The sequence below is a fragment of the Nelumbo nucifera genome, chromosome 6, assembly GCF_055504915.1.
Source record: "Nelumbo nucifera cultivar China Antique chromosome 6, China Antique-T2T, whole genome shotgun sequence".
Taxonomy (NCBI): Eukaryota; Viridiplantae; Streptophyta; class Magnoliopsida; order Proteales; family Nelumbonaceae; genus Nelumbo; species Nelumbo nucifera.
Window position 1 is genome coordinate 18,104,064 of NC_142654.1, and position 20,591 is coordinate 18,124,654.

At 41.3% G+C, this 20,591-nt stretch overlaps 1 protein-coding gene across 1 annotated transcript; it reads left to right on the plus strand.

Moving 5' to 3' along the window:
* The first annotated feature begins 1,904 nt into the window (after window positions 1–1,904).
* LOC104591110 (membrane steroid-binding protein 2-like) lies at window positions 1,905–20,260 on the plus strand. The gene is made up of 2 exons (XM_010249902.2): window positions 1,905–2,353; window positions 19,748–20,260. The coding sequence occupies exons 1-2, from the start codon at window positions 2,049–2,051 to the stop codon at window positions 20,073–20,075; spliced, it is 633 nt and encodes a 210-aa protein (XP_010248204.1). The 5' UTR covers window positions 1,905–2,048; the 3' UTR covers window positions 20,076–20,260.
* The last annotated feature ends 331 nt before the right edge of the window (window positions 20,261–20,591 follow it).

Here is a 20,591-nt window from a genome sequence, read left to right on the forward strand (position 1 = left end):
AATGTTCCCTTTCTTATTTAGTGCTCATGTTTAATTATCCTTCTAGAATACTAATGACCTAATCTAAATGCTTTGTTCTTCTAGAATATTTTAGCATTTGATTAAAACACATGCTCATTACTCGAACCTTGGGTTTAGCCCGAGTTAGCCAGATCTATGTACTTGTGCAATTCTATCCTCTTACATTAGCCCCTACTTAGCTTTGGTTTCTTCTAGCGAAGTTAAGCATAATTTTGTTATCTATGGTTTGTAGATTTTTGATACAAGAACACCATGGATTTGTTTTACGGGCTTATAAGCCGCGCAGGGTGAAACATCAAACATATGCTTTTATATTGTTTGGAGTATGATGTACGTATTTACACTTAATTGCCTTTGAGATGGTACTCTTACTTTAATAACTATTAGTCACCAAATTTCGGAGGAATTTTACAAGTGATTAACCTAAAAATTTTGAAGAATTATTACAAGTGATTAGTGTCTGAATTTAAGCGAGGTCAAGACCCCAAATTTTCTGAAAGAGATATTAAGCAAAATTAAACCTTGAATTTTCAAAAAATTTTAAGCTCCCCCCCTCCCACCGCAACCCCATTTTTTTTAAGCAAATCAGCCCCTAGTACTGGATAAGTGGTAGGATTGAGTGATATAGGGCCAAATATACCAAATGCCTTTTATGGGGATTGGGGAGTGTGCAAAACTGCATGCTATGATTAGTAATGAGGTTGAATTACAAAAACTGAGTGCAAGAGCAAGTATGTAAGCAATTAAATTGTGCACCTGTAGGGTGCAAATTGTTGTCATGTGAAATGTGGATACATGAGCTTTTGCGTTCAAACTTGTTGTTATAAGAAAGGTTCAAAGTATCCACATATATTAACCTGTATCTGCCGATACATATTGTGTCCCGATAATGCCCCTATAAGGATTGTATCGGATCAGCCACTGGTTCAGAGGGTAGTCAAGCCTTAAACTGGTCCCTCTAAACCAATTTCGAAAAAAAGATAAATGAAACATAAAAAAAAAATATCGACACAGGTTGATACACCCAATATATCGGCCCGTGTCAATATTTAGAACCTTGGTTACAAGTAAAGGCATTGAATTATGCAAGTATGAGAACTTAAATATGTCAGTTGTTAATCATGAATATATGAACATGTGCTTATGAAGTATGTAAGCATGCATATGAGACATGAACTATATGCGGTGCCATAAGCATGCCATATATAACCTTGAAAATAAAGTATGTAAATGCATGACTATGGAACTGTAAGTGGTTGGGGAAGACAAGGGCTAGGTCTTGAAAAGAGATTTGTACATGGGGAGACTAGGACTTTAGGAGCATGGTTTTTAAAACTGATCCGAAGACTGAATCGATCAGGGGTCCAGTTACTGGGTTGAACAGTCGGCCCGTTCTGACAAAAAATAAAAAATAAAAAAAATAGAAAAAATGAAAACCGATCAAAACCATTTGAACGGTTTGAATGGTTTACTGTCCGGATCAGCAATTTGCTAATCAAAATCAACGATTTTTATGGAAAATCCGGTTTTGGAGAAAACCGGAACCACTCACCTGACCGATCCAACCGTCCGGTCCGATCCGGTTTTGAAAACAATGTTTAGGAGGTGTATGAGAAGACCAAGGATTTGGGAGGGACATCGCATCAAATGGCAGCCAAGGGTAATGCCTCTGCTCTGGTCAGTAGCATCATAATTCATAAGGGTAGTGAGATTTTAACATTACCAAGTAAGCTAGGTCAGCTGGCTCCACCGTAGTTGCACTTTTGTAGCTTTCTAGTTGGAAAGTTGAACTTGGGTTTGATTGTGCACAGCACATTCTTGAACCGGGAGGAAAAGTAAAGAAAGAAAAGAAAAGAAAAAAAAAAACCAAAGGAAGAAAGACTCTGTAACATCTTTCCTGCACCTTTTGTACACTTTCAATTTGGTAGATACCTACCAAGCACCAACTACCTCCTTCACCCACCTCATTTCAGAGTTTAGACTCTGTAACATCTTTCCTCTCCTCTCTCTCTCTCTGGGCAACCACTATGGCTTTCTACACATCTTTAATGGACAAAATTCCAGCGTACACGGGTCTCTCTCCTGCGGCATTCTTCACGATACTTGCTATGATGGTTGCAGTTTATCTACTGGTCTGTGGAATGTTTGTCGACCCGGAAGAGTTGAAGAAACATGAGAAGAATTTAAATCCAGTAGCAAGTTTCCCGGCCCCCAATCCGGTTGAGTTGGGTGACATGACGGAGGAGGAATTGATGACATATAACGGTTCGGATTCGACGAAACCTTTATTGATGGCTATTAAAGGACAAATATACGATGTTACTATGTCCAGGTGCGGGCTGTTTGTTTCTCGATTTCTTCGAATTTTGCTTGTACTCTTCTCTAACAGTGCTTTTTTGTTAATGATTTTTGTTGGCTTTTCGTTCTTAGTTGATAATAATTAGGTTTTGAGTTTACTTTTCTTTTTATGGTGAAATTAGATTCGTAAAGCTCAGTTTGGGAGGAATACAAATACAAATATATAGAGTGCAAAACTTTGTATTCATTTGTGCTGTACATATTTGTATTTGTACTCTTTCCAATCTGAGCCTAATCGTTTTTAGGGATGTTGTAGGATCTCGGAAAATAATGGGTTTTGCAGTTTTCATTTCTTTGGAGAATTATGGCTAGTAGTTATGCATTGCCTTATGAAGAGGGTTGAACCATGTGATCATTGAGAATTATTGTTATTTGCCTTTAAACATCTCTTTTGTCTTCCTTCTCAATGACATTGGATTAAGGTCTCTACAAACCCATCGAGCAGGAAGGGCCAGACTGCGTGATTGGTTGAATCCATCTTCCATATGGTAGTTTGGAAGTTATCATAAGTTACAATCTGTTAATTCTCAACTTTACCAGCTTGGATTGACACCTATGTGTCGTCAAGAGGATTGAGCTCAGGAGAGATTTAAGAAGACAGTTAGAGGACTGCCTGCACAAGGAGGAAATTAGTTGGAGGCAAAAATCTTGGTGTAAATGGATGCAAGAGGGGGATATAAACACTAGGTTTTTCCACTCTCTAGCAGAAGGTAGGAGAAGGAAGAACCTGATCTCCAAATTGGTAGTAGATGGAGTTGAGCTAGTGCATCAAGAGGAGATTGTCGGGGCTTGTGTGGAGCACTTCAAATCTATCCTAAGAAGGCCAGTGTGTAGAAGGGTGTGGGTAGAAGGTTTGGATTGGCCAAATGTAGGGGTGGAGAACAGGAGAAGGTTGGAGAGAAGCTTTAGTTTAGAAGAGATCAAGGAGGTTGTATTTTCTATGGATAGAACAAAAGCCCCAGGGCCAGATGGGTTCACAATGGCTTTTTATCAGGACTATTGGGACATTTTGAAAGATGATCTTTTGCAGGTTTTTGAGGAGTTTTATAGGAGAGGAATTGTCAATCCGGGTGCGAACTCCACATTTATAGCCTTAAATCCTAAAAAGAAAGATGCTTCCCACCCGAAGGATTTTAGGCCAATTAGCGTGGTTAATAGCTTGTATAAGATCATTGCAAAAGTGTTGTCTTTGAGGCTGAAGAAGGTTTTGCCAGATATCATTGCACACTACCAAGGAGCTTTTGTGAATGGAAGACAAATTGCTGATCAGATTTTAATTGCTAATGAGAGTGTGGAGAACTTTAAGAGGGATAAGAAGAAGGGAGTGGTTTGTAAGTCGGATTTGGAAAAAGGCTTATGACTTGGTGGACTGGGAATTTTTGAGGAAAGTTTTGACTAAATTTGGGTTCGGGGCTAGATGGTGTAAGTGGATCATGGGTTGTATCCGGAATTGTCATTACTCAGTGCTAGTGAATGGGACAGTGGTAGACTTTTTTCCAGCCAGTAGGGGTATAAGACAAGGAGACCCCCTTTCTCCTTTCTTGTTCATTCTAATTGTGGAGGTTTTGGGGAAATTGATTCATAGAGCAGATTCTAGGGGGCTCATTAGAGGCTGGAGAGTTGGGAGTGCGGAAACCCTTCTTACTCACTTGCAGTTTGCTGACGACACGATTCTGTTTTGTGAAGGAGGTAATGTGAGCTTTATTAGGAATTTGAAGTCGGTGATACAACTGTTTGAGCAAATATCCAACTTGAAAGTTAACCTTGGGAAAAGTTGTGTTGTGGGGGTGAATTTGGAGGAGGGAGAGATCAGGGAGAGTGCTGAAGTGTTGGGGTGTGAAGTCTCGGGATGGCCTTTGAACTACTTAGGGTTGCCTTTAGGGGATAATCCCATGAGAGAGAGCTTTTGGAACCCGGTGGTGGAAAGGTTCGAAAAAAGACTGGTGTCTTGGAAAAAGAACTACCTCTCTCTTGGTGGGAGAATTACTCTTATTAAGGCCACGCTTGCTAATTTACCTATCTTTTTCCTGTCGGTGTTTAAAATCCCAGTGAAGGTTGCTAATAGATTGGAGAAGTTAATGAGAGATTTCCTGTGGGAACCGGGTGAGGAAAAGAGGGATTATAGAGTGAGCTGGGAGATAGTTTGTAGGAGTAAGACTTGTGGTGGTTTGGGGCTTGGGAATATTAGGAGAAGGAATATGACTCTGTTGGGAAAGTGGTTGTGGAGATTCCCCTTGGAGAAGGAGAAGCTTTGGGCTAGAATAGTGGCAAGTATTCATGGGTTGGAGCATAATGGATGGGACGCTGGAATCAGAGCTACGACCACAAGCAATTCTCCTTGGAAAGCCATTCATGTCCTGCTACTAGTTTTCTCCCCTAATATCAGGTATGATTTGAATTCCGGTAACTCCATAAAATTTTGGGAACAAACCTGGGTGGGGAGTGCCCCTCTAAAGGACCGGTTTCTTTCTTGGTTTGCTCTTTCTGATTTGAAAAATGAGCCAATCTCGTCTTTTACCACCCTGTCCTCTTCCATTTATGGGATTGGGTGGAACTTGGGTCTAAGAAGGGATTTGAGGGACTCAGACTTTGACACTGTTATGAGCCTTATTGCAATTCTTGATAACGTTGTCTTAGACCCCACTAGGGCGGATTCTAGAATTTGGACACCTTCTCCCAATGGCATTTTTTCTTGTGCTTCTTTCTTCAAAGTCTTAAGTCAGTCCACCAGTCCTACCTTCATTCCTTTTCTTGTTGATGAGGTTTAGTGCAGAGCAATACCTCCTAGGGTTGGTAGTTTTTGTTGGGAAGCCTATCTGGAAAGAATCAACACTGGTGATTTACTCCAAAAGAAGAGACCCAATACTTGTTTGTCACCTCAGTGGTGTGTTCTTTGTAAAGCGGATGGGGAGACTGGTTTTCACCTACTGGTGTCTTGCCATTTTGCGAGATTAATTTGGGAATGGGCTTTGTCCCTTTTTGGTTGCAGTTGGAACCCCCCATCAGACTTGCAAGGCCTTTTTTCCCCTTCTTTTTTCAGGTGGCGGATAAAAAGGGGAAGGACAATGTGGAGAGGACTAAGGGCTGTAGTGTGTTGGACACTTTGGGAAGAAAGAACTCCAGGATATTCTCAGAAGCTCAGAGATGAGCAGCAGATCTGAGGGCTATCATTCAAATTAGGGCGGTACAGTGGCTGAAATCTTTGGAGCTTTTCACAGATTACACTGTGGATGACTTGTTGAGGAAGTGGGGTGAAATTGCAAGTTGCACACAAACTAAGTAATGTGTGTGGCTTGGACCCCTCCACCTAGTGGTTTCGTGAAACTAAACTTTGATGGGTGTAGCAGGGGAAATCCGGGACAATCAGGGATTGGGGGTGTTTTTAGGGATGAAAATGGGGTCATTTCTGCCATGTTCTCAGGCCCAATTGGAGTGGGTGACTCCCTTAGAGCTGAGATCTTTGCAGTTATGGAAGGAGTCCAAAAAGCTAAGGAGTTGGACATCAGGAAACTCTTAATTGAAGGGGATTTAGAGGTGGTGATAGGGTGGCTGCTTAAAGATCACAATGTTTTATGGAAGTACAATAATGAGAGGAGGAAATTCAAGTGGCTGGTGTGGGAGATGGAAGTTAAGATACGTTGGGTTAAAAGATTGGCTAATTCCCTAGCTGACGGTTTAGCTAAACAAGGGGCAGAAAGGGACCCACTTTTTTGGGCCAAGCTGTAACTGTAGTGTGTTTTCTTTCTTTCTTTCTTTTCTTTTTCTTTTTTTCCTTTTCTTGAGGTTCTTTGTTGCTCTTGGAAGATAAGCGTGTTTGTCATCCTTTTGTAAATCTTCTATTGATGAATTAATGAAAGTGTTATTGATCAAAAAAAAAAAAGGATTGTATGATAGAAATGCTTTTTAACACATCAAGGTAAGATGCTTCCATGATGCCTAATGTCATAAGACTCACAACCATGTTATCATAGTAACAGATGGTCACGCTGCTCTACAGCTTAGCCAGAATCAGGCTAACCACAATTGGTCTTCTGACCATACGCATCTCCCACACCTGAAAAGTGTTAATGACTCCCACGGGACCTTGAAGGTTCATATTTCTCTCATACAATCGTTGGCTTATTACCAAGCCTCCAAAGCAACCTTGTACTATTTACACTTAAGATGTACTTAGCCATCTCTTAAGCCTATGCCTACATTCACCATTTAACTTAGTGGCTAATTTTGCCTGGGAGGCCAGGCACCAAGTATTTTATGGGCTAACCAAGTATTTAGGTGATCATGCTTATCAAAAAAAAAAGGCTGAATTTTAGGGGAGCAAGGTAAGTGAAGGATGAAAAGGAAAAGAAATGAAGGATATTTCCATGACCAGTGTACTACCAAAGCACTGGTGTAGTTTCTGTCAGGGTGTCTAGCTTGGTCTTGTTGAGTTGGGGAATTGCCTTGATTTGGTCCTTAAGTTTCTCTAGGAGTAATCTATTGCACCTGTGTGAACTAGCATCTGTAGTCTGGAGTAATATAGTCACTTGCGTAGTGGAGTCTTAATGTGCTTTTGCTGTTTGAGTTGCTATGCCAGGGGAGATGGCCTACCCACCTATTTTCTCAAAACTTGTTAGTGGACCATGCTAACACTGGTTTTCTTTGCTTGGTTTTGAAACTTGGGTATCACAGGTTTTTGAGTCTGAGAGTGGTCATTTTTTCCAAGGTAATGCTGAATGATATGTCTGCATCCAGTGCACCCCTCCCAAGACCTTGGGTAGCCGGGACTAACATTGGTAATAGGCTAATAGCCTTTTTGATACTCTTTTTTCTTTGCATGAAACTCCAGCCCTAAATATCGCTTACATCTTTATGCTAAATATGTAGTAACCCTAGGCCCTGCAGCAGGATCTAGGGTTCCTTGCTACAGTGATCAGTTATTTCTTATCTCCTATGTAATGACTGAATACAAACTTCAGCTTGGACTAAGATTTTGTGACAAAGCAAATTTTTTTCTCTCTGCACTGCTAGAGGTAAAATACAGTCCTTGGAAATTGTCCTGGGCTGCTATAAAATTAATAGTTCAAATGATGCAAATGCAACCTCATCTATAGAAAGCATTGGAAGTAATTTTTTCCATTTGTACACTTCAGGAAAGCTTCTAAATCCTACTCAAGTATCTATTCTTTGAAAAGGTTTGTTTTAATCCTTTGCTATGGCTAAGATACAATGTTGGTGTATTTGTTGTTGTGACTCAATAAGTGTGGTTATTGGACTCAAGCTGTCAAGGTAGAATTTCTAGTGTTTATTCTTTGATATTACATGTCTGCAGATGCAAAATAATCCAAGTCATGCCCTCCAACACAAAACTAATTGTATGAGCATGATTGACAGACCTATCCAACCTAGGCATAGTCTAACACAAGCCTGAAAGTGTTCAGTTTAGTTTGAGTTGGGTTCAGGCCTGCAAGGGTTGGCTTGACCCCGGGCTGGGCCCAAGCCCATGCCTAAGCTTTCATCTTTATGATTGGGACTGTGTTGGCTGTAAGCCCATACCTACATGGAGGGATCTTGTGGCTACTCCATCCCAACCATTAGAGAGGGGACTCACTAGATTGGTAGCTTGTTCAATCCTGGTGTCCATATTAGTCATATGGCCCACCTTGTACTGGTAATGTTAACCATTCAAAGGTTTAGCCTTTAGTATAAAATTTAACTAAAATTGGGCTTATTTTGCACATGTGGCAAGATGTTTTGGGATGAGATGTTTTCCACGAACAGAGAGTGGGGAGAGGAACTCAGATTTCTTTTGAGCTTCATACTAATGGGGCACATGTAAGATTCCTTGGTGATGTAGGATAGAAGAAGAAAGTCCTATTATCTTTATGTGGTAGGAAGAAGAGGGAAATTAAAGATCTGAATTATGAGAGAGATAGATCTGAATAAAGAAAAAAAAGAGAAGAAACATTGCATATTATTGATCAAAAAAAAAAAAAAAGAAACATTGCATATGTAGAGATAAAGAGATAGAAAGAAGATCACACTTTTTGAAGAAGAGTAACCATAATTTCATTAAAAAAGAAGCAAGTACATGAGGAAATGTACAGCAAAAAACACACTAAAGATGATAAGAGCAAAGATCTTTCGCTAAACAAATTATCCCTGTGTACTCAAGATTTGGCTAGGCCATCTGCAATTGAATTGAACTCCCTGGGAATCCAGACTAGGTTTACATTCATCAAGTTCAGGATGTCTCTTGCCTCTGTTAAATAATGATCCAGCTGCCAAGGCCCATTGTCTTTTTCTCTTAACCATCTGATTGTGTTCTCTGAATCACTTTCAATGTTTAGGCTTGAGATACCCAGATCTCTAGCTACAGATCCCAGTTAAAGCAGCTAGCATCTAAGCCTCAGTGGAGACAGAAATCCTTATTGGGCCATTGAAAGCCCAGCAAAACAGCCATCATTTCCCCTAATTATCCCCCCAATACCAGCAAAACCCAGGTTCCCTAAGGTGCTACCATCAAAGTTTAGTATCATTCATCCTTCTTGGAAATGATGGAGACCTTGGGGCAAGGTTGGAAATTTAGGGGAAGAGAGCAGAAATTTTACTACATTCCTTTCCGAATTCCAAGTCAATTACTGAAACTCCTTTAAACTTTTCAGAATTTTTTGTCGACAGTTTACAAAGAGAGGTGATGTGAGAGATCAAATCTTTGACAGTCATGGCCTTGTTTTCAAAAATTCAGCTGTTTCTTTCTTCCCAGATTCCCTATAAGACAGCATGGATTTCTATAATCCAGTAGATCTTACCTCTACTGCTAAGACCTCTACCATTCCACTGCCACACAAAGTCATTAATATTCTTCAGAGCAACCCAGCTATAATCCAAGAGATTTAAAAGGTAATTCCAAACTTTCTTTGATACCTGACAATATAAAAGGAGGTGCTTTGCAGTTTATCCATCACAAAGTCATGAAAGAAGATCACACTTTATCAGAAAGTACCCTCAGAAATAAACACTTTATTCCGTTAACTGAATTCTAAAATTTCAATTATGACAACTCTAATTATAGAATATAGGCTAAAGCTTAAGGTGCTTTGCAGTTTATCCATCACAAAGTCATGAAAGAAGATCACACTTTATCAGAAAGTACCTGTTGAGACCCAAACACCCCCTCCAGAACCCACTAGGGGAGTGGAGCAGGCCACCACCTATCAGCCATTCACAAGAAGACAGAGGAGACAGGCGGCAGAGCCCCAGAATTAGTTACACTCAGAGTTGGTTACTCTGCCACCTGAAGATATTCCACCCATGTTATCTGCCAGAGTTAGTTATCCAGAAATCAGAGGATATTCCCTCTGATATTACACCTGTAGGCCAGCTATATAAGGCCATCATCATATAATGAAAGTAATGAATGATTCTCCCTTAATTTTCTTCTCCCTGAGTCCAGTTTATTCCTTCCCTCCCTTCTCTCTTTTCTCTCCATCTTCTGTTTCAGGAGGTCAAGCCTCCCTCGAAGAGGTTTCCGAGGTGAGCGGAAACTCACCAAGTTGGTATCAGAGCAAGGTTGCAGACCAGCTATGCCGCAGACAAGATCCTCTACCATGGAAGATAGAGTCGACCAACTTGAGATTGGGTTCCACCAGGTACTGAATGAACTTAGGGATCTCAAGGTGGTCATCTCTAACCTTGCCTCCCAACAACAATCCGGCGAGACCAGTCATCCAACAGGGGCCGACACCTCTGTTTTTGGTAGCCAGGGAACTGGGGGTTACCCCGCCGGAAAGGTTACTAAAATCAATTTTCCCAACTATTCTAGTGGAGATCCCATTCCTTGGATTTTCAGAGCAGAGAGATTCTTCGAGTATCATGATACCCCTGCACACCAGCGCGTCGCCATCGCTTCCATTCACCTAGAAGGAGATGCTATTCTCTGGCTCCAGTGGTATCGACAAACCCATCCTCAGGTAACTTGGGCGGAGTTCACGGAAGCCCTGTGCATCCGTTTTGGGCCGACGGCGTTCGTGGATTACGACGAACTCCTCACTCGACTAAAACAGACCGGGACAGTAGCAGACTACCAGCTCGAGTTCGAAAGAATGGCGACCAGGGTACATGGATGGCCGGAGAAGGCCTTGGTAGGGTGTTTCGTGGGAGGTCTCAGAGAAGACATCTGCCTGGAGGTGAGAGCTCTTCGACCAGCGACAGTCATGGCGACGGTGGGTATGGCTCGCCTGCAAGAAGAGAAGATTGATAGCATGCACAGGACCAGCAAGCCATCCTACCCGAATGTGAGGGCTCCCCAGCGGGGCCGAACAGCAACCCATGAAACAAGTTGGGGATTCTCAGAAGCCCATTTTGCCTAGGCCCACTGTGCCCTTCAAGCGCCTCTCGTGGGCTGAGATGTAGGCCCGACGCGAGAAGGGCCTCTGTTACAATTGTGATGACAAGTTTGGACCGGGCCATAAGTGCAGAGTCTAGCGAGTGTTTCTCCTTTAGACAGAGGAAGAACCGAAGAAAACATAGAAGACTGTGAACTGATCTCAGTTGAACCAGAACCTGTTGGAGCTGAGATCTCCTTACACGCCCTCATGGGCCTTAACCCTCTTCAGTCCATGCGAGTAGAAGGAAGGTTGGTGGGCCGATCTGTGATGATCTTGATTGATAGTGGCTCTACCCTGAATTTCATCACTTGCCGATTAGCAAGGCAACTAGGTATGTCTATACAACCCACTCCACTCTTTTCAATCTATGTGGCTAATGAAAGTCAGATGTCATGTGATGGTGTGTGCAAGAAGGAAAAGATCCTTATACAAGGCCACTATTTCGTGGTAGATCTCCACCCATTGGATTTCTCAGGGGCTGATATTATTCTGGGAATTCATTGGTTACGTGGTCTAGGGCCGGCACTGTGTGATTGGGCCAAAATGACAATGGACTTTATCAGGATGGTCAGACTTGCCATCTACAAGGGGTGCGGCCTCCGAGTCCCCAAGGTGATACTGTAGCTTCCTTGTTACGGGCCTCCAAGGATAATGGACAGCCCTTATTTATGCACTTAGGCATGCAGCCCACAGTTCCAATTTTAAACAATCAAGGCTGTGACCAACCCACGGAAGCCCAACACGAGGCACTATGATCGATACTCGATTAGTTTGGTGATGTGCTCAAGGAACCAAGCCAATTACCTCCACCCCGGGCCCATGACCACCAGATACCCCTCTTACCAAATTCTAAACCGACCAATGTGAGGCCATATAGATACCCCTATTTCCAGAAGCTAGAAATTGAGAAGGCGGTAAGAAAGCTAATGAACAAAGGGCATATACAAACCAGCACCAGCCCATTTTCATCCCCTGTACTCCTAGTAAAAAAGAAGGATGGTAGTTGGCGGTTTTGTGTAGATTACCGGGCCCTGAATCAGATTACAGTGAAGGACAAGTTCCCGATACCCCTCATTGATGAATTGTTGGACGAGTTAGGAGAAGCACAGGTGTTCTCCAAACTGGACCTGCGATTCGGGTATCATCAGATCCGGGTTCACCAGGCCGACATCCACAAGACCGCCTTCCGAACCCATGATGGCCATTATGAGTTTCTGGTTATGCCGTTTGGGCTCACAAACACCCCCTCCACCTTCCAGGCCCTTATGAATGACATTTTCAGGCCTTTCTTAAGGCAATTTGTTTTAGTATTCTTCGATGACATTCTAGTTTACAACAAGGATTGGGGCACCCATATGGAACATCTGAGATTTACCCTTACCACTCTAAGGGAACATCAATTACATGCCAAAATGACCAAGTGTTCTTTTGGACAAAAACAGATACAATACTTAGGCCATGTGGTTGCAGCAGGGCGGGTCATGGCAGACCCAGAAAAGATAGATGCCATCCAAAAATGGCCCAAGCCCACTACTGTAAAGGCTCTCAAGGGTTTCCTTGGGCTTACCAGGTATTATAGGCGTTTCATTAAGGGGTATGGGCTCATGGCCGCCCCTCTAACGCGCCTGTTGAAGAAGGATTCTTTCAGTTGGGCTGATGAGGCCCAACGGGCCTTTGAAGACTTGAAGACAGCAGTTTCGAGCCCTCCAGTCCTTACTCTTCCAGATTTCACCCAGCCCTTTGAGATTGAGTGTGATGCCTCAGGTGCAGGGGTGGGGGCCGTCCTGATGCAGAAGGGACAGCCCATTGCTTACTTTAGCAAGGCCTTATCAGCCACCCACCAGAACCAGTCCACTTATGGCGTACATATCTATTAGGATGCCAATTTATCATAAAGTCAGACCAACGAAGTCTGAAGTATATAGCAGAACAAAGAGTGCACACCCCGGAGCAGCAAAAGTGGCTTAGTAAACTGATGGGCTTTGACTATCGAATAGAGTATAAACCTGGGCCCGCCAACAGGGTAGCTGATGCCTTATCGCGGGTAGAGGAGCTGGCCCAACTAACCTACTCTCAGCCCAGTTTTCCATTGTTTGAAGCCATAAGGCAAGAAGCAAGGACTGATCCGCAGCTGCAGGACATTAGGGAAAAATTGAGGCAGAACCCTTCCCAGGTTGCAGGGTACCAAATTGTGGGACTAGACCTCTTCTTTAAGGGCCGGTTCGTGATTGCTCCAAATTCCAGCCACAAAACTGAACTATTGAAGTTGTTTCATGATTCCTCTTTGGGAGGACATTCAGGAGTGCTAAGGACTCTAAAGAGGCTCAGCAGCCACTACCATTGGGTAGGTATGCACAAGGACGTGTTACACTATGTATCTGAATTCCAGACCTGTCAACGGCAGAAATACTCCTCACAGTTTCCCGCGGGCCTCCTACAGCCCCTCAAGATTCCAGAGCAAGTATGGGAAGACCTCTCCATGGACTTCATCACTGGACTTCCCTGTTCTTTAGGGAAGGAAGTTATCATGGTAGTAGTTGACCGTCTCACCAAGTATAGCCATTTCTCTGCCCTGCCTCACCCTTACACCGCAGCAACAGTGGCTGACATCTTCATACGGGACGTCGCAAAATTGCATGGGACACCAAGATCCATTGTCTCGGACCGTGACCCTGCCTTCCTGAGTTCATTCTAGAAGGAATACTTCCGATTGCAAGGAACCCAACTGCACCCATCCACAAGTTACCACCCCCAGACGGATGGACAGACTGAAGTTCTTAATCAGTGCTTAGAAGCCTACCTGAGGTGCTTCATAGGGGAGAAGCCCAAACAGTGGGCTCACTGGCTTCCGTGGGCAGAATACTGGTACAACACAACTTATCAGTCAGCAGCAGGAATGACACCCTTCAAGGCTCTATATGGCAGAGAACCTCCTCCCATATTACCTTATGAATTTGGGTCGGCTAAGATGGAAGAAGTAGAGACTCGCCTACTGGCAAGAGATGAGATCCTTAGACTGCTCAAGGCCAACTTGACTAAAGCCCAGCAAAAGATGAAGGCCTACTATGACTCTCACCACCGCCCACTAGAGTTTCAGGTAGGTGATTTTGTCTACCTTAAGCTCCAACCTTACCGCCAGGTCTCAGTGATGAGACGGGCTTGGCACAAGCTAGCTCCCAGATATTATGGGCCCAATAAGGTGCTGGAGAGAGTGGGCCTTGTTGCTTACAGATTGGACCTCCCTGCTACCTCGAAGCTACACCCGGTGTTTCACATCTCACTTCTCAAGAAAGCTGTGGGGAATCATACCCCTATCTCACCCAACTTACCCCAATTTACAGATGAAAGGGACATTTACATGGAGACTGTCAAGATTGTGGATTTCCGATGGGTTCGACGAGGAGGGCAGGTTGTGCCAGAAGCCAAGGTTGAATGGGCCGGACTGCCTCCAGAAGAGGCCACATGGGAACCTTATCTAAGGCTGAATGAGAGGTTTCCCAACCTAGACCTTGAGGGCAAGGTCAGTGCTAAGGGAGGAGGAACTGTTGAGACCCAAACATTCCCTCCAGAACCCACTAGGGGAGTGGAGCAGGCCACCACCTATCAGCCATTCACAAGAAGACAGAGGAGACAGGTGGCAGAGCCCCAGAATTAGTTACACTCAGAGTTGGTTACTCTGCCACCTGAAGATATTCCACCCATGTTATCTGCCAGAGTTAGTTATCCAGAAATCAGAGGATATTCCCTCTGATATTACACCTGTAGGCCAGCTATATAAGGCCATCATCATATACTGAAAGTAATGAATGATTCTCCCTTAATTTTCTTCTCCCTGAGTCCAGTTTATTCCTTCCATCCCTTCTCTCTTTTCTCTCCATCTTCTGTTTCAGGAGGTCAAGCCTCCCTCGAAGAGGTTTCCGAGGTGAGCGGAAACTCACCAGTACCCTCAGAAATAAACATTTTATTCCGTTAACTGAATTCTAAAATTTCAATTACGACAACTCTAATTATAGAATATAGACTAAAGCTTAAGGGCTCAAATCTCTCTTTACAGGCTCTGAATTCAATTAGGAAACTAACCCAAAACAGCTTCTAATTGCTTCAGAGTTAAGACAACACAATACGTTACTGGTTGAAGTGAACAATGTTAACAAGATTCCTTTGGGAGTCCCAACTTTTCTTTGCAAGAGAATTGTACAAGTTGAGTATCATAATCGAGGGTTAGGATTGATCTTTCTTTAGGGCATGAAGAGGGATGGTGCTTAAAACAATGTGTTGTAATAGAGGAAGGCTTACAAACAAAGGGTAGGAGAGTGGTGAACAGGGGGGAATAGGAAGGTGAAGGATTGGTTAATTTAAGAAGATGATGAGTTGGGAAAATAGAAGGGCAAGATGATAATTTTAGGCAAGGGTAGGTGGCAAGTTAAGCAAGTAGAGGACCACATGGGGAAGGAAGGTAATAATTATAAAAAAAGAACAACAAGAAAGGATAGGAGATCTAACCAGTCATTGATTGTTTAAAAGATGGGCATGTGACAGGACAGGTAGCTGAATTGAACACAAGGCTTTTAATTGGAGCCATCACATAAGAACGACTTTTTTATGGTAACTGAAAAAAAGGATAATAGGTTAAGCCTTATTAATGTCAACCTGCTTAGAGTTTGCGATTGTGCTAGTTAAATAAGATCTGTTGTATACTTCTGTCGGTTCACAACAAAGCAGCCTTGTGGAGAAGATTGAACTTTCAAACCAAGAAAATGTTGAGTTTGTTAGGGCTGTACAGTTTTTGAGTCTTTCTTGTTGTTTGTTGGGCCATTATTATTAGTTCTTTTATTTTCTATTAGTGGGCCTAATTAGTTTATTATTAGTCTAAGGTGTTATTCTTTTGGTCTGAAGTCTGATGTCTGACAAGTGAAAAAGCTCTGAAAAAAGTACTTTGAAAATCAGTATTTTTTTTTGCTTTATCTGATATCTGAATGCAAAAATGTTAAGCTGAAACTTGAATGCTGAATGCTGAATATGGCTACTTTACAATTTGGCCCCCATAATTGATTATGGAATGGATATTTACGTTAATTATAATTAACATTATAAAATTGATAGTAATCGTTATATTTAGAATAAAAATAATATTCAGACCCACAATACAACTTTATAATTAACATTATTAAATTGATGGGAAAGGTTAATTAACCTTTACTTCCTCTCTTTCTCTCTTCATATTCAGACCCACAATACAACTTATATCAAAATTGATTTTCAAATTGGACATTTGCTGAAAGACAAGTACAATCATTTTCAAGTTCCTCACCCACTGCAGGCACCTCCTTCACATAATAGAATTGTATCATTAGTAAATTGTAGGTGAGTGGTTGACACCTCATCTCTTCCTACTCTCCACCCCCTCATCAAGTTTCTAGCACCAGCCTTAGAAATTAGCCTCCCAAGCATATTATTAAAGTGAAATGAAAAGGGGAGAGGGGGTCCCCTTGCCTAAGTCCCCCAAGGGTCAGAAAATGGTCTACCGTAGATCCATTCACCAAAATTGAGTAGTGGCACATCCTAATACAACCTAGGATCCATTTACACCATATGTCACCAAAATCAAAATTTCTCGTTACTTCTAGCAAAAAGCCCCAAAACCCTTCATTCCAATCCTTTTCATCTCCTCCACACTTTCATTGGCATTTAAAATCCGATCAATGATTTTCATGTCCTTTATAAATGCCCCCTGGAAAGGTGAAATTATGGGAGGACAACCCTAATCCTTTGAGAAAGCACCTTAGCAATGAATTTATATAAACTATTGATCAAATTAATTGGTTTAAAATCTTTTGAGTGCATAACATAAATTTTTTTGGGATTAAAGCAGTAATGGTTGAGTTTAGCCTCGGGTTTATCACTCCCCTCTCAAAGAATTCATTAAAAGCCTTTTGCAAATCATCTTTCAATACATCCCAACAATCTTGATAATATGCCATAGTGAAACCATTGGGACTAGGAGCTTTGGATCCATCCATTGAAATTGCTTCCTTTATCTCTTCCATCTCAAAACTTCTTTTTAGCCAAACCTTAGAAACCTCAGACAATTTGACCATTCTAACCCATTAAGCCACACTCTTTCATTAAGAGGTCTCATCTTATTAAGTCAAAGATACACCATCCACCACCAATTTTGAGAAACTTTTCCCTTCTCCCATTTGTGAAAGTATGAAAAAATTTGGTGTCTCCTTAAGCCAATTAATCCTAGATTTTTGTCTCCATCTAATATCTTCTTTTAGCAAAAGGTCCTTTAGTTGCTTTTCTGAAAGACCATTCTCTCTTCCTTATCCCTATCTTCAAAGGTACCTGCGCCTTCTTTTGAATCCAATTCCTCAATTTTGCCAATAACTTCTTGCTTCCTCTCTTCTAATCTTCCAAAATGTTGAATGTTCCACACTTCCACTCTTTGATTTTGACTTTAAGTTCCGACAATTTCCAATGAAACTTTATGCCTTCCCATTTCACCCTTGAATTACTTCCCTCCCACCATTCCTTGACTTTCTCTGCAAATCCATTAGAGCATAACCACATGTTCTCAAATGTGAAAGGGGCTGGGCCCCTTCCATCCACTATTCATTAAAGATTGAAATTGGTCAATGATTCGAAGTCACTCTTGGAAAAGCTCTAGACGTTAGGCTTCCCCAATATTCCTCCCAATCCACTATAAATAAGAATGTATCCAACTTGGAGCAAATTGGGTTAGCCTATAGGTTAGACCAAGTAAAGTTGTTGTAGGAAAGTGGTAGTTCATTGAGCTCAAAATCATCAATGAATTGATTAAACTCATAGTTGTCAAGGCGTCGCCTAGGCGACTAGGCGCCCTTGGCTGGGCACCTCACCCAAACTCCTTGTCATGCGCCTTTTATAATATCATTTATATTGTTGTATCTTATTAATGTATGTGTTAAATACATTTTATTATATGCTACATATATCAAAATACTTTGTTTTAATGTTTTAGTATTGAAATTTAAAAGATCAAAGGGTTTTGAGGAGAGAAAAAGAAAGAAAGAATAGAATTATAAAAAGGTTTTGTTTTTTTCAGTTCTCTCTCTCTCTTTCTCTCTAATTAAATAAAACAGAAACTCCATCCTTGTTTTTTCTATTTTCCTTTCCATCTTGAATATTTATCATATAAAGTTGACCTTCTTTAGCTGCTAATTGATATGAAATTCTCTATTAAATCCTTATTATAGCAGTATTATTTTTGAAAATAATTAAATTAATATATGTAAAAGTTTTTTATCTTTTAGATGTGATGATTTGCCACATTTTTGGAGGAAATTTAATGTTCTTAATACAGAGAATTGCTATTTTTTCAATTAATATACATGCTGAATGGAATATAAAACTAGGGAACTAGCCAAAAGTTAGCTTTTTATATTATAATTTTTTTATCGCCTAGGTGACTAGGCGACTAGGCACCCCAGTGTCACCCACCATCCCCTAGGTGCCTTGAAAACTATGATTGAACTTCCTCAAACTCGTACTAATTCTCTTCCTAGAGCTGTTAGTCTTTTTCGTAAACCTTATGACATTGAAATCACCTCCCATGCACAATGGCCTATCTCACAAACCCTCTAATATCCTCCAATTCTTCTCATAGCCCATTTGTTTCCCTATATCTATTGGGGCCATAAACATTTGTCATCACCCATTCAAATCCATCAACCACTTGTCAAAACTTAATTGATACTGTGAATTTACCCACAAGTTCTTCAACTCCAATTAAAGACTCATTATTCTGGAGTGTAATTATTCCCTCCAAAGATCCCCAAGATGGGGACATTGCCCAATTAAGGCCCCTAGCTCTCCAAATGCTTCTTGCCCACTGACTATCAAAATCAGCCAATTTGGATTCTTGGATCAAGACTATATCCAACCTTTGCTTTAATAATTGCTATCTTTCATGCCCTCCCTAGCCCTTGGACATCCCAGCTCACAATTTTCATTTCCACTTTATTCTTTTTTACCACCTTCTTACTGCTCTCCCTATTTACACCCTCTAATCCTCCCCTTTCTCTTGTTAAATTCCTTGCCCCCCTCCACATCTCTCCTTAGCCTTTCCATCCCACTCAATGTCCTTTTCCTAATCTTGCCTTCTTTTACCCTCTTGTTTCTACCCCAGAATTTACTACTGGGGTATCAAAATTGATCCCTACCTGCTTCACCCCAAAATTGTTCTCCTCCTCTACTCTTTCCTCTTCAATTCCTCAAAAAGGACAAAAAAAAAAAAAAAAACTCTCAATCAACTCCCAAGTTCTTTTTTCCCTTAATGATATTTTGAAAACTATCTAATAGGACTATTAAAACTAATTTGACCCTTAATGCTAACTAACCTTATTCTAAACCACTAATTAGTTAGAAAATACATTTATAAAATGGGTTCGACTATGATACTGGAAAGACTTGTAGCCGATCAGCCAGTATCATAAAAGTGGTAACCAATCAAGTGATTTTTTATAAAATTCACTGGGGGGGGGAGAAGTTGATTGGTCAAAGCCCTTTCGTTATCATTTTTTTTTCCAGCAGCATAGATTTTTCCTTGAAAAACACTCAAGAATAGTAAAATTGAAATTAGCAAAAAATTACAAAATTGCTAGTTAATAATGAATTTGTAGAAAACCGATTTCTTTCTTCATGGATTCTTCCTCAGTTTCCATACCTGCATCACTAGGCCATTTTTGGCAAGCTTACTAAACATCCCAATTCCCAACTAACATACCTTCTCTATATATATTTGTATAAAAGTATGGTTCCATGGGTCTAGAAAGTGAGGCTACTAGATAATATCTTGTGTTGGTCAGCATCCATACTCTTGACCAATACAGACTCGACACCATTGCTGGGAAATTTATGCTATAATGCCCCTATAAATAATGTTTTATTTTTATTCTATTCTTTATTTTTTCCTTGAGCTTTCATGAAGCGTAGGATTCTTTTATGATCATATGCAGAATGTTTTATGGTCCTGGAGGGCCATATGCCATGTTTGCTGGGAGGGATGCAAGTCGTGCCTTAGCTCTCATGTCCTTTGACCCGAAAGACCTTACAGGCAACATTGAAGGTTTGGATCCTTCTGAGCTTGAAGTCTTACAGGACTGGGAATACAAATTCATGGAAAAATATAAGAAGGTTGGAAATCTTATCACAAAAAAGGCTAGTGCTGAGGATTCTACAAATGGAGATGAAAAGGATGCAAGCAAAGAGGACCAGGCAAGAGAGATACAGGATCTCAGCCAAGATTTGAACTCATCTGCAGAAACACAAGCGGGGAAGATGTGAATGCGTTAGTAGGTCATGAGTCAAAAGAGTTCTGTTTTCTGATAATCATTTGCTTGGTGGTGTTCTTTGCTAGGGAATGTTGATTGTTAGAAAGCAGCATCTCTTGCAAAATAGCTTGTGCCACGAATATGTGCTTACTCTATGCAACCCAGTACATTAATGGTATATATATTTTCCTTTGTCTACTTGTGCAAGTTGGAGAAACTCGGCAGGTATTATCTTCTGCTTCTGAATGTTTTTATGCAAGGTTCAAAGTATCGACATGTATCAGCCTGTATTGGCCCATGGTTCAGAGGGTAGCCGGGGCTTAAATCGACCCCTCTGAACCAGTTTTGAAAAAAAAAAAAAGTATCGGCATATTGGCCTGTGTTGATACTTTGAACCTTGCTTTTATGCGCTTGTGTTGGACCGGAAAACAGAATGAGCAAGTTCATAATTAATTTTTCTTATAAAATGAATAACTATATTGATAAATAAGTGAAAACAAAATAAACCAGTGTCATGGGAGGCCTCTTC